Source organism: Anas acuta, chromosome 4, assembly GCF_963932015.1.
Source record: "Anas acuta chromosome 4, bAnaAcu1.1, whole genome shotgun sequence".
Classification (NCBI taxonomy): Eukaryota; Metazoa; Chordata; class Aves; order Anseriformes; family Anatidae; genus Anas; species Anas acuta.
The window spans coordinates 2,384,178-2,399,116 of NC_088982.1; the positions used below are offsets into that span (position 1 = coordinate 2,384,178).

At 41.7% G+C, this 14,939-nt stretch overlaps 1 protein-coding gene across 3 annotated transcripts in view; it reads right to left on the reverse strand.

Annotated features, from left to right (window-relative positions):
* Nucleotides 1-14,939, reverse strand: part of ATRN (attractin) — a 145,190-nt gene that overhangs the window by 96,122 nt on the left and 34,129 nt on the right. For all 3 annotated transcript variants that reach the window (XM_068679533.1, XM_068679535.1, XM_068679534.1), the window contains exons 4-7: nucleotides 6,172-6,300; nucleotides 3,953-4,158; nucleotides 1,575-1,743; nucleotides 164-254 (exon numbers count right to left, since the gene is read on the reverse strand). In XM_068679533.1, coding sequence (XP_068535634.1) covers nucleotides 164-254; nucleotides 1,575-1,743; nucleotides 3,953-4,158; nucleotides 6,172-6,300 — 595 coding nt within the window. The remainder of the gene's footprint in view (nucleotides 1-163; nucleotides 255-1,574; nucleotides 1,744-3,952; nucleotides 4,159-6,171; nucleotides 6,301-14,939) is intronic.

Consider the following 14,939-nt stretch of genomic DNA (forward strand, 5'->3'; position numbering starts at 1 on the left):
CCTGGAGTACAAGTACACAGACTGGGATATCCATGCACAAGCCTTTGAAGAAGAAAAGCTTCCCCCAAAGCACGACTGATCTGTGCTGATCTGTGTGGTTAGCAGAGTAGGGGAGAAAAGGGAAAAACACAGCTAGGTGATGAATGTGCAACACTGAACTTACCTTATGTATCGCCAGCGAATGACCGTACCTCATCTCTACTGAGTTCACAGTGCTGTTCAGGGGAAGCCACTCTTCAGAAATAAGATCATAGCTGTATAATAAAAATTGAAATGATTTTCAGAGAAGTTGCTATCAAGTTGAGAAACTTAGTGCTAGCTCTTTCCAGAATTCGTTGGAAATTATTTAACAAGTGTCCCACCAAGATGTCAGAGCGCACAAAGCATGCATGCAGACCAAAAAAAGATCCAGTCAAGCCTGCTCTGTTACTCAACATCCACGCATTGATTTGCTTTACCCTGAGTTTTCTTCCTCAAGAAGAGCCAAGAGCTAATGCATTTGCTCTTAAGCTATGACAATTTACACCAAAAGACGCACTGAAAACAGTAGGAAAAGGTTGCACTAAGCTCAGGTAAGTTCCAGTAACTTGATAAAAAAACTGCCCATGTTTAAAAGATATTTTTAATTATGTCTTTGTCATTCAAACATATTTTTTTCTGTAAACTTGAAATTAGATAAACCCTCTGCCCTGAAAATGGCCTCTGGCTTCTTAGATAAAAGAATGAACTATGTTTGCCAGGCTTAGAGCTGTATGAGATAAAATCAGCTCTGAGAAAGCATTTAATGAAGGCACGGGGTATCTGTTGAAAAATCAGGCATGACTTTGAAAGAGTAAATTGTGGATGTAATCAGCAACTGTTCTACAAGTATGTGTACATTTGTAGCTCCTCTTCAATTTCCACTAACTAAATGCACAGCTTTCACAAAGGTCACTGAAAGTCAGGTATGCAGGTAACCCTGGAAAAAAAAATCCTGTACTCGCTTTTGCCTAGGTATGCCAAAATTTTGTCAAGCTCCAGAGGAAGCCTGAAGTGTTTTTATGGGGGATTTCAAGGAGGATACACAAGTTCTACTTGATAACTTAGTAAATGCTAAATCTCCTAAACAGGTTCCATAAATGTCATCATCCCAAAATGCCACTCCCAGTTGGGATCCCATTCCACATCCACAGTAATCAGTATGACTCCATCAAGGTGTCAAACACTCTGGAGACACACAGACACAATATAATGAAGGGCTAATAACACAGAAGCAGAACTACCCTCTGCGAATACAAGGCTAGATATAATTTATAAGCTAGCCTAGAAATATACAGTAAAGAGTTGAATGCTGTCATAAGCAGGTTAACCAAAAACTCTGTGACTATTAGGAACCTTACATTTTTCTTTTCCAAAATTAGCACCCCTTGTCAGCATTTTCCCATGTCTCAAACGTGAGTCAAAGTTTTTTATTATTGCTGTTTCCCCTTGGAAATGGAGCACAGGGGAAAGCACAGCACGTCAGGTAGCATTTTCTAAAAATAATTCACAGGTCTGTGTTGTTCTTAAAGTATGTTATCCAGGCTTATACTCACGCTAAAACCTTCTGAGAGTCAGAATGATTGAAGACATAGCCTCCAACAATCCACATTTTATTGTCGTGGATTACGGCTTTGTGAGATGCTCTAGGAAGTTTTGGAAGAGAATATTCCTCCCGGGTCCAAAATGACTGGTTTGCGGGAACAGAAATTGAACAGCCAGGACCTGGGAAAAACAGTTTTAGAAGTTAAACCTTCTGGCAAAAGTCTGCATTTCAACTAGAAGTCAGTATCCTGCACCATAGGTGATGAAGATTGTGCACGGCCACATAGTCGATGGAAGCTTTGCTCGCCATTTCCTTGCCCACGGTATCATCAGGGATGGACCTGGTGTGCAAGGACCTCATGGGACAGACCTCCCAACCACAACCACATCCTTCAATGCTAAAAAAAGGTTTCAGACATAAAAAAAAAAAAAAGCAGTTCCAGACCAGATGAATCTGTGTTCTAGTAAAGCAGACAAGCTTCTCTCTACCCCTCTGATTAGAGAGGTGTTGTGCAGACCCTTTCCCACTCTACACTACAAAGGTTTCTTCCAGCATTATTCTTCCTGCCCCAGGCTCTCACTCAGAAGCCCCAGGACAACCTGCAGAAGCTTCAGGAGAGCTGCTCAGCAGCACACTGTAGAAAAACAAAGCTCATACAGTGCTGCTTGCTATCTTTCTCTTTTTGTTCCCAATGCTGCTTTTGTAAACTGTTCGTTTCATGTTTTATCCATATTTTTCTGCTCTTTTCAGGCTTTCCTTCACAGCTCCCCATGGAGTGGGGCTCCTGCCCATCAGGTGGCAGTAGGAGCTACAGGAAAGGGGCAGGCAGAGAAGCCACGCAAGGCAGAAGACCCACAAGACTTTGTCCATGTTTCAGATCCCCATCAACCAAAAAAAGCAGCACAGGCCCACCACAAAATAGCTAGCCTGGATCTTCCAGCTCCCTGAGGATGAACAAAGTCTAACTGGGCTGTCTGTTGTGGCTCCTGCAGCAGAGCAGAAGCAGCAAACCGCACGGCCTCAGTAAAGTACAGAGCTGGATGGAAGCTCTCCCTTCTCAGTGACACCCATCCATACACACGGGGCTGCTACAGGACACGTTGAAGAGGCTCAGGCCTTGGGAAGGGAAAAGGTTTATCAGGACAGCCTTTAGGCAATGATAGAAGCAAATCACTGCATAGCAGAGCTGCGATCTTGACTGCAAGAGGCACCACCTGCTTGGTCTTGTTGAGTACCAGCAATAATCTCCAGTTCAGGGAAGCAGTCTGAAACATGGCCTTGAAAAACTCCCAGTTTCTAAGGTTAGAATCACAGAATCACAGAATTTCTAGGTTGGAAGAGACCTCAAGATCATCGAGTCCAACCTCTGACCTAACACTAACAGTCCCCACTAAACCATATCCCTAAGCTAACATTTCTAGATGTAAAAAACTTCAGAACAGGAAAGAGGAGGAGAGCAGCTTGCACCTCATTCTGTTGTGGCCTGTTTTGGGGTTTTTATTTGTTGTTGTTGGTTTTCATTGTTTGGCTCTTTGTTTTGTCTACACACTAACCTAATACTTAAGTGAAAGATGAGGAGAAAGAACAGCAGGGTAGGAATCCAGCAAATATAAATCCACCTTTCCTGTGGATTTATGCACAACCAGACTCCAGAAAAGCATCACAAGGGCTCTGCCCCACACAAGGTGATGTGGCCTTCCAGCTGATTACAAGTATATTACCCTGAAGTACGTTACCTGTGGCTGCTTTTGTCTGAGAAGCAGGCGTGTTAACCTCAGCACTGCTGCCTCATCTCTAAGACACTCGTTTTGCCAGCCTAGATTCTTTCTGCACTGGATGTTTTTGCAGCATAGCTAAGCAGTGGCAGAAGTTGCTGTCCGTGCTGTCACTGGTGGTATTTCACAGGAGACTATTTCTACTGCATCACTCTATCTTTGCAAAGAAAATACGTATGTTTGGTCCAAACTGCTGCTAAGACTGATGTGGCTGACAAGCACACCTGGACCTGAGAATAAAGCACTGTATGCATTCAAACAGGTTAACTACTGCCATCATATCACGCTCAACTTAGCTTTAGGTACAAAGGAGCAAGGTTTGAAGGTTGTGTGGTGTTGGTTTTTTGTTTTAGTTTTTATCTGATGCTGGCACGCAACAGATTGGTGCTGCTTTGTACAGTAGCACAGTTGCTTTAATAAAAATTTGTTCCCAATGACGATATGAAAACTGGATGATACCTGTTGATATGAAAAGCTGGATGGAAGTTTAACTCTGTTCTTAGTTTAAGTACTAATACTTGTTGGGCAAAATGGTCTCAAATGCTTTGAAGAACCACCTACAGAAAAGGCATCCTTTTAACAAGAACTTCTCCTTATTAATCAAGAGACTTACCTTGCCAGCCTGCAGAGCACAAACACGTCTTAGTATCATTGAAGTCACAGTACCCTCTCTCAGGTGCCCCACAATCGTCTGCGCAGTAGGGAATATCACAGGCTTCTCCCTTCCAGTACTTGGCACATTCACATTCAAGAGCGTTGCTGCTGTTATTCAGCTTGCACTCTCCTCGGCCGGAGCAATTATTGGGACACATATTGAAACTGCAAACATCAGAGAAAGAAGGTTCGTCAGTAATGAAACAGGCTCCTAAGCTGCATCTCTTATTAAGGAGCACAAGAGTGATGCTGAAGAGAAGTTAATACAGCAGTTCAGCTGTTTGTTAGTATACCAACCAACACGAACAGCTCATCTAGAATCTGACGTGATGGACCTGCATGCATTAGTTCTGTACCTGTCATCTACAGAGCACCCTCACTTCATCAGTTAAACACGCAACAGCTCTGAAAAATTATCAATAAAATTTTTAGCCATTTATAATGCAAATGAATTGTCTCAAAATCCCCAACATTAAGTGAAAAATGTAATCAGCACACGAGCCTTTTGTGATGTCTGTGCAATTTACACTTAAACTACTCACAATTGCATGCTATTCCGGGATCTGCTCGCCAAACAAGCACTTGAGATGAATCCCAAGCCAAGGACAGGTTTCTTTTGAATCATTTCTGATTTTATAACATTTGCAACGTGAGGCAAGACTAGATGCATCCTTGTTGAAGATCTAAATTCTGAGACCCTATTCTTTTCCAAACTCTTTTTTTTTTTTCCTCCAGTCTATTAACCAGCATAATTCAAAGGCTGAGATTACGAGCCAATATTCCCACTGCCATGCAACAGGTGGAGTCATTAGCTCCAAGACCACGATTTCACAGGTATTTCTCAAGTAGCTGTCTCCAGTAGTAACTATATAAAGACTGATAAACTGGGAAAAAAAAATATAAAGACATCTTTTTATCTCCTCTCCTCAAAAAAATGAGGAGGAAACCTATTGACCAGAATACGAAGAAGAAAAAGAAACACACAGAACTGTACTTGAAGATTGCTTGAAATGATCAAAAAAGAGATGAGTTAAAGGAAGGAGGTGAGTTAAAGCGACATTAAAAAGTAACAGAGGAACTTTTAAGGGCAGCTTATTCTTGAATTTCTCAACTGTGTCACAACAGTGCAATACTGACAGCTGGCTGTAGATGGTGTCATGGTTTATGATATCAACCATCCTTTCAAAATGCCACTGCTTCAGCTGCTGTGTTTCAAGCCACTTTGCAGAAGCTCCTCATCCTCTGGATGCCCCACGTTTTTCAAACAATCAACTGTGTAATTTAAGGGATTAAAAAGGAGAAAAGCACCAAGACTGCTTTCAAAACTAAGCACATCATTTTAAGAAAACCTTTAAATTTTGCAAGAAGTCAACTGTGATCAAGGACTTTGCAGCTAATTTTCCTCAAGACAGGGGTGAAACATCTCCAGTTTCACCCAATTAAAGTCTCCTACTGCAGGACATAACTAATTTGTATCTGTATGAGCTTAAAATTCAAAGCCCACAATTCCCACCAGAATCACGAATTTCTATCTTTGCCAGTATTTCCCCACTGAGATCATTTACTCAATAACTTAAGCTTTTTAAAAGCAGTCAATTTACACTAAAAATAATTATAAAAATACATGGACAAAATATATGTCTGTGAACAGAAAACACTCACCTGTAATACTTCAAATATGAAACAAAAAACCACACCACCACTACTCCAGAATAAGAAGCCAGACTAAGCAATTCAATCCAAGGACTGAATAGGAGCATCCCAAAGAAAATTGCTTGAGGATCCTCAACAGATACAGTCCAGTGTCCCAAGTGAAACACGTACAATTATGCAAAAGCTTTTTTGTGCAGAAGTATCTCTGCAGAATGCACACAGTCTGTCAGTTCTGACTCAGTAAGATCACATAAATCTGATAACATCAAATAAATAATGTGATGTCTTTTTGAGCAAGCATTTGCTCATGCTTACAATTGACAACTGAAGTTAATGTTGAGCACATTATCATCATTAGCCACTCTAAGAGTCCAGTAGATGATCTAAATTCAAGTATCTACTCATAATTACGCACTTCAATGGCAATTGCTTATTTCAAGACAAGACTGAGGAAGGAGGAAACCTTTTACTCAACCTGCACCGTTTATGTAATCTCCAAAATCACTCTGGAGTGGTACTACTTACTTATACGTGATGTTAAAGCCAGTCAAATTATAGGCAGCATCACTGAAGAAATGCAGAAGAGCGTATCCAGAAGTAGCTACAACTTCGGGTACTGTTTCATTGCTATCTTTCTCAGGAACAATAAGACCACTGAAAAAGGAAAAAAAAAAAAAAGGAAATTAAATAAAAGGGAGCAAGGCAACAATAGTAAACACAGTATGCACATAAAATAATTGAAAGTGAAGGTATTTATTTGCATTTATTTGCAGTGTAATGAATTTGCGTATATTAATCCTCATTTTTGCAGAGCAGTGTTATCAGACTGGTTTTCTTCAGCAGAACTTCTCAAATATTCAGAAGAAAAATGTCTCACTATTGTGAGTATTCACACTCAAAACTGCCACAAACTCGCAGGCCTAAGAGCTCACGAGACCCTGTCAGAAAGATAAAACCACATCCCACAGGGACCAGTTTATGAAGCCCCCCTACACATGATCTGCAAAATCACATATTATAACAATTCATTTACCTTTCTTCTGAAAGGTAAATGTACATTAAATGCTCTTAGCCTGAGCAACCCTAAAGCTGTCTGGAATCACAGTTTTCCTATTCTTACAAAAAAAACAATTCCCTTTGTATTATTCTCCCACAATTTAAACAGGTCCTGTTCCTGAAACAAGGTGACATGCTTCAAGACAGAAATTAACGTGTCACAAAAGCATAAAAGCTGCTGTAGCAGGCAAAATTACAGGTTTGTCTAACCCAGTATCTTCCTTGGACCGTGAGGAAGGATGAAAATGCTTGGGAAAGACTGTAACAAATGAAGCAAGTACGGAGCATCCTAGCCATGCAGTTATCCAGCTTCCAGAAAGCCACAGCTCAGGGGCTTTCTGACCCGGAGAATGCACCCACGCCAGCACATTTAAATAAACCATTCATCTGTGCTTGGAATTGCTTTCTCAACCATTTATACCCTTTTCACCTGGAACATCTGCAGCAGGGAGGTCAACAATTCAGCTCTGCAATGGGGGAGAGAGAGAGGACTTCCTATGCTCGCTTTACATCTGCTGCCTGATCGCCCACCAGCACCCCTTGGGATCTTCCACTACGAAAATCAAATTTTACCAGGAAGGTTTAGATGGGATAGAGGGAAGAATTCCTTCACGGAGAAAATGATTAAGAGCTGCCCAGGGAAGTGGTGGGATCCCCACCCCTGGAGGCATTCAAGAGATGTGTGGACGTGGCACTGAGGGATGTGGATCAGTGATGGGACTCCAAAGGTCAGGCTGATGGTTGGCCTGGCGGGATCTTGAAGCTCCTTTCCAGCCTAGAGGATTCTGTGATTCTACTCAAGAATGGCACAGCACAGATTGATACAACAGTTTGCCAAAATACTTGAATAAACTGAAAAGGGGAATGAACGTCTCTTGAAAAAAAATGAACTACAAGCTATTTGCCTATTGCACAAGACAGTCAGTATCTGAAAGGGAATGTTTACCCTGCTTTTGACAGAAGCCTGACAACAACAAAACAAAGCCAGTTCCTCCCTCAGACAAAAGCCATGAGAACAGCCACGAACCTGAAGTCTATTGAATGCCTTTAAGCCTTTATCTAAGCAAAGCGCATTGACTACCACCACCTATTAATAGCCGGCTCTTATTTTTCTGACACAGAACCCTCTTCCCCAGCAGCCCGAGTCCTTTTTCAAACAAAAGGCCAAGCTGACGCCTTAAAAGCAGAGCCCAAAAGGCTGGGCATAGCCCGGCAGGCCAGGCTGCAGGCAGGCAGCACACACGGCAGCAGGGAAAAGCAGAATTTTTCTCATTAAAAGCTCTCCTTTATCCTCTTTTAGGACATGTTCAGAAGAGAGAGCTTCCTAGGATGGGGTAAACACATCTCCATGCCTATGGAAGATGCTAAGAGCTACGGGCAGCAACCCATGCACATCACCCGTAAAGCACTATTTGTGGCCACAATTTTTCTGTCCCCATGATACGATACAATGATAGAGAGAGAATAACAGACACCCCGTGATCTTTATCAGCTTTTCTTATAAACAGGGGGTGCTTGCACCACGAACAACAGATGGACATTATCTATGAGAGGGTAAATGTACAAGTTGTCCAACGGCCCTTCGTGCACGACTCGGAGGCTGCTGACACGAAGGCATGCTTCAAATCACCAACATGCCATAAAAACACAGGAACCTCAACTCATGTTTTGGCTAACCAGCTCCAGCACACTTGCAGATATGTAGCTCAATAAATATTTCCATGTGCGAAAGCCAATTATTTTTTCCCTTTCAGATCCCAAGGATACGGGATTAAAAGGCAAAACACGCTGCCTTTTTTTTTCTCCGTGCGTAAGAGGTGCCTGTTTTGTTCTGAAATTTGAGACTTCTGATCTGAAGATCATCTCTCCCCAAAGACCATCTCCCGAAACATCAAAGAACAAAAAGCCTAATAAACTTCTCTTTGCTGTTTGGTTCATATATAGCTTTCCTTTGTAATGCAAACCGTCGGACAGTACGCCTCCACTGTAGGAAAACAGACATCTGAGTGTAAGTCAGGGTAAGGCAAACTACAGCTCAGGGACCAAAGGAGAAAATTCCTTTGTTCTGTTTTATTCTTCTTTGGTCTTATTCTTGCAGCACGTATCACTGATATTACCGGGCAATTCGGCTGGACGGCCTGCAGCAGGGAGAAAAACGGCAGCAAACACAAGCCAAAGGACAGAATGGACAGCAGTGATGAAAAGAGACAAAATCCCCCCAAATAACCATCCCTAATAAAATGACCAACACAGGAGTGGTGTTGGTTTTCTCTTAGAAATCTCTGTTTTGGGATTTGCTTGGGCAGAAGGCAGGTACCTCTGCAGAATTAGCTCTCCCTCTTCCTTACTGTATTTTTCTGCTTTCCTGAGGACAAACAACGTGAGGGACCTTCCCTGGGTGCCAGTGACATTTACCGAGACACAGACGTGGCCAGGCTTGGATAAGAAAAGCAATTTTAGCGTCACTGGAAGTTTTACAGAAGCTATTGAGTAGTGGAGAAAGATTCCTAACAAACACAATGACTTGTGCGACTCCTGTGTAAACACCCTAAGGGGATGAAATCCCACCTGTACAAGTTTTAAAAGTCCTAATGAAATTTAAGTGCTAGATTAAAGTAATTTTGTTCAGAGAAAGCAGTGAACAGAACAGAACATAACAATAACCATCAGGTACTCAAACACAAAGGTCAAACTTCGAAAAGTGTGCATAAATCAGTGCGCACAGCATCATTTTAAAGAAACCAGCGCACAGAATATTGGCATTATCTGCCACAGAAAGTCCTCTAGGCAGACTCTGAATGATAATGGATTACAGACAACTTCCTCTAAACGACAATCCAGAATCTCTCAAACTCGGCCAAGATTAGCCTATTGCACAATGCACCATCCCTCTCTCGTTTTAAAAGCTTTCCAACCATTTCACAATCACCACTACTCCAAAGCAAACAAATACTCCTACTCAGCTAAATTGCCCAATGACCCTGCTTCTGAGAAGTTGAAAGGCAAGCCGGTTTTGCCCTGAAATACTCCTATTTTGTGCACTGGACTTGTAGAGCCAGCGGCAGTCAAAACAACCGCTAGGACACCCAACTTCACTATCGCCTGCATCGTGCCTTGCTCTCTTCCCACTGCACCATGTAGCAATGGGAATTAGTTAAAAAAAATGACATCTCCTCTATTACTTTTCCATCATTTGCTATGCAAGCATCGCAAGAAGCGCGTGTTCATCCTTTTCTCTTGAGACACAACCTGCCAGCACAGCAGAGATAAAAAGCACACGGAGGTCTGTGGCTGCCTCGACAGAAACCAGTCGAAAAGATGGAGCTGTGAAAGGAGAGGGGGGAAATGCAGAATCCAGATCACACAGAAGCAAAAGGATAAAGGTGACACCAAAACATTGGTGATATATTGGCTTTCCCATCTACTGACATGCAAGTGCAAAATCATTCTTTTTCTCTTTAGTGTTGAGTACTGGGAGTCAACTGGGGGCAAGTGCGCAAAACCACACCTGATTACAAAACGCTCCGTGCATGTCAGCCATGCTCACAAGAGCAAAAACAACAATAAACAACCCCAAAATAGAAGTTACAAAAGATGAAAAACAAATCAATGCCAAAAAGAAAAGCAGGGGAGGGATAAGGAAGCATCTCAAATTTCTTGTCGTAAAGGAAAAGCTAACGTTCTTGTGCAACAAGATGACTCCCAAAAGCAGACTTTTTTTTTTTTTTAGGAAACGAAGCAATTGCAGTAATACTTAGAAAAAATCTGATTACTGAGATCTGGCAACACCGTATTTTTTTTTTCTTGAAACCATCTTCTCCTGTTGCAATATGCAAAAACGCAGAAGCTGCAGCAGCAGCACAGGGCATGCCCTGCTCACAGGGCCCACCAGAGCAACAGGGCTTGTCCTAAGAAATTCAATTCTTATGTGTTGCATTTCGTCCCCGAAACAGCAGAACAAGTTGTAAACGTATTAAAGTTTGTCTCAGGAGCCTGTCAATAAGTTTTAGCGATGACGCCATGTGGTGAGTGTGACTGTAAAAGCCAAATTTCAAAAGAACATGAGCTGAAAAGCCTCAAAAGCAAAAACATTTTTTTTTTTGCCATAATAATGAAGTAGTTTTAAAGTTTAAAAAAATGATTTTAATATCTAACCATCATCTTTCTCTCCAGGATATTCGCCAAGGTGCTAATGCTTTTCCCTTTAAAAATAAAAATCAAAAAAGTCTGTTATCATTTAATACCTGTGAAGCTCAGTACAGGATATTTGAATTAATGGAAGGAAAAAAAAAAACACAGTATCTATCACAGTTTAAGAGAAAAGAAAGAAGAAACAGAGGATGAGGAAACTTTCTGTTCTAAACTCCTCACATATCTCAGTTTAACTTACTGGATTTATCTTCTCAAAACCTTGAAAGAGAAACTCTTTGTCCACCTTGTCAAACTGATTTGATGTTTTCTGAGGGGATTACAGGTTTAGTGAACAGAAGCAGTTCTGATACAGCGCATTTACATTTCTCTAAGAAATCTGACTTCCCACCACAAAGATATTTTGATTGATCAATTCTCACACGTTCAAAGCATCAGCTGGCTCACTGGCAAGCTCACGGAGTCGATGTAAACAGGAGAACATCATTTGGAGGTAAATTTCTAGCCAAATCCCAAATACCTTTCCTCTTCAACTTGTATCAGGTTTTTTTCAGTCAATACCCTGAAAGGTGTTGTGGATCCAAAGAAGGCAAGTAGAGCAGAATACTAAATACTTGGAGGTATTGCTAAATGGTGAAGGGAAGGGATCATCCTGCTCTGCTCCGCACTGGTGTGGCCTCACCTCGAGCAGTGTGCAGTCTGGGCACCACAATATAAGGACACGAAGCTGTTAGAGAGCGTCCAAACAAGGGCCACAAAGATGGTGAAGGGTCTGGAGGGGAAGATGTGTGAGGAGCAGCTGAAGTCACTTGTTTTGTTCGGCCTGGAGGAGGTTTTGAAGCTGAGAGAGCAACAAAATGCCAGCATTAACCAGTCCCTTTGTCACACAAAGAATTGACACCCACAAGCACTGCTTCTTCCTAAGTTGGTTAGGCCTCTGGGTACTCCCTAACACAAATACTACTGACTCAAAGTGTTTTGCACCTTTCTCAGCATCAATAATCCTCATTCACAACCCCCCTACTGTGATGAGGTGATCATTAGCTCTAATCAATGGAACCAAGCTGACCGCAAGGTGTAAGCAGGGCTTGCAGCTTAGTTCAAGACGGGCACTGAGGATAAAGCTGAAGGAAAGCACGAGTATTTACATGTGCCTGTGGCAAAGAAATAGGGGTTTGAGGGAATAAAAGGAAAACACAGTGCAAATAGGAACGGGAGAAAGAGGGAGGGCAGAGGAGATGCGACGTGCCTGCACAGGGAAGGACACGAGGTTCAGAACAAGAAGTTTCTGTCTAACTTGGTGAGGAAAGTGGAGCCAAGAGCTCTCATGAGACCACACTGATTCCAGTTGGAGGCTCCCAGTAGGAAACACAAACTGGAGCAAGTCCAGCTGATGGCCAGGGGCCGAGCACACGACCTGTGAGGAGAGGCAGGAGGGGAGAGGTTTGCTTGGCCTAAGGCCAGGAGGCTGAAGATGGGATGAAGCCACCGAAGGGGCAATGAGCAGAGGAGGCAGCACCAGACGAGGTTCACAGCAAAAGGACATGAGGCAGAAGTTGACAGGAAATTCTGACTAGATATTAGGAAAAGATTATTTTTTCCCATGAGGGTAAGCACTGGAACACTGGCTCAGAGAAGGGATCTCCGTCCCTAAGAGCTGCCCACAACTTCACTGGACAAGAACTGGAGCAAGGGCCTGATCCAGCTCCCAAGCCAGCCTTGCTTTGGTTTGGGGACCAGATCAGAAACTTCCAAGGGGCCCTTCCAACCCAAATCATCCTATGTTCTGCACCCAGTCCCAAATCCAGGCTAAGTGCCACATTCACAGGAATTAGCCAGAGGAAGATGAGCTCTTCCCATTTTCCTGAGGGCTTTCAAGCCAGCTCAGCAAACAACCATGGGGTGGTCGCCACCACCACAACCCGCCATGTGGTGCCGAGCGGCCTGTGAGGGGCTTCGGAGCCACCTCAAGAAGCACGGAGCCTCAGCCTTACAAAATAATATAATTTTTTGAGGAGGAAAAACACCCTGCGATGACCAGCACGAACTGAAGACATGCCCAAGAACAGCTCCAGTAAATGTTTAACACAGAGTTAAAAACGACGACGAAGTTTACAGGCAATGAGTGTATTTTATCCGCTTCGGATCTCTTTGTGCTGCGCAGATGAGCACACTGGATTTTTATTACCTCCGCGTTCCTTCGCTGCATTTTTGAAGTAACATAGTTATACAGTCTCATGTTGCCTATGACCACAAATATAAACGAGCAAAAATATTTTTAACTCTGCTCAATAGAAGAAAAAATGAATGTATAGGACTGGATCTCCCTGGGACACAAACTACAAGGAGTTTAGCGAACATTTTATGCAGATTCTCAGACTATGTAAACGTTTGCATTAGACAAATTACTTTTTTTTCCAGTTAAAACTGATAAAATTAATTTAAATTTTTCTGTAGTCTGATGCTGAGGATCTCCAGGGTAAATAGCATATTTTAACAAAGATATGTAAAAATCGGAAGGTCAAGAAAACAAGAGCAGTGAAGGAAGTGAGGGCTCAGGCTACTGCTGTACAAAGCCAGGGAGGTAAAAAGGCTCTGGAGAAGCCACGGAGGAATTTACAGTGTTTATCAACAAACTCGGAAAGTTTACAGTGCCCAAAGGTACAAAGCTCAATCTTGCAAATCCTCTGGCATGGTGCAAAACATAGTAATGAGAGAAATATGGCTCTGGTTAATATTAAAATTTAACATCAGACAAGAAAGTGATAAAATATGAACATTTCTCTCGAGAAACTCCAGTGCATTTATTTTTGGATCAAATGAAGGTATTTTTCAACAGATGCCTTTTTCGCACTTCATCAAAATTAGAAGCATCTGCTATTTCTTGATCTTGGTTTACTGAACAACACAGCGCAGTACTAATGAAGATGAAACTCAAATGTCATCTAAAGAAGCAATTAAAAAAATAATTGATTTTTTTTCCTACCTCAAAAATGTTATTGTATTAAGCTCACGCTTGCTTGTCCTCAGGCACAGACTTCCTAGTGATTTACAGATGATTTTAAAGTCTGAACCATTATTGTTAATGCTGTGAACTATTTATAACCTCAATTCAAAAAGCCTCTTAATTTTTGGAAAATACACAAGAAACTGCAGGCACAAATCATGATCATTTCACCTTTTCAACAGAGTATTAAAAATTACCTCGATTAGAGAAAAACGACAATGAGTCAAGATGACATCTTTCTCCTTTATGCATATCAATTCAGCCCGTGATACAAGAAAAGTACTTCCAGGTTTTTGAGAAGAGAGAAGGTTTCCTCTTCTTCAAATGGGGTTAGACTATCATAACAATTCATTTTGACATTAGAGATTGGGGGTTTAGAGAACGCATTCTTTCACTACAAAACAATTTCAAATCTGTATGTTCACTTTAAGACCAGGAAAAGAAAACAATTTATATTTTTTTGTTCCATTTTTTGCTCCTGTGCTGATCTTTTCTCATAGAGATTATGAGGACTTGAAAATAAACATGTAGCATTTTCGGAAATTCATTTCAAAAATAAAAGAAACACAGCAGAAGGTTAATTCTGGAGATAGTTGATGAGCCACTTGGAACAAAAAGAGTCCAAAGGGAACCATTAGTTTTTCCATTCACAGCTTGGGATTATTTTTCTAATTTCAGCTAAAAGAATAGAAAACATAAGGTGGTGCCAGTCGCTGAAAGACCGAAGCACATAAATGCACAAGTTATATTTAGATCTCTTCGTGAAATGTCGACTGTTAACCAGCATCGACAAATTAGTCTCTCACCACAGACAGATGAGCCAAATACCAGTCATCCATCAGAAGAACAGACATTTTTACATGTTTTTACAAGGTTATCTGACCCGTCACTGTTGTTTCTGAACATGCTCCAAAGGGTTTTAAAGTTTTGAATGTAGGGTACGTAAGGCTACACACAGTTCTTTACAAACTATATGGCTGCGACGTTGATTACTTAGCTCCCACAGACTACAAGCTAAACCTATATCATAATCAAGCTTGATAAACGAGGCAGTTTTCCACTTCAGAAAGAGCCTGTATAC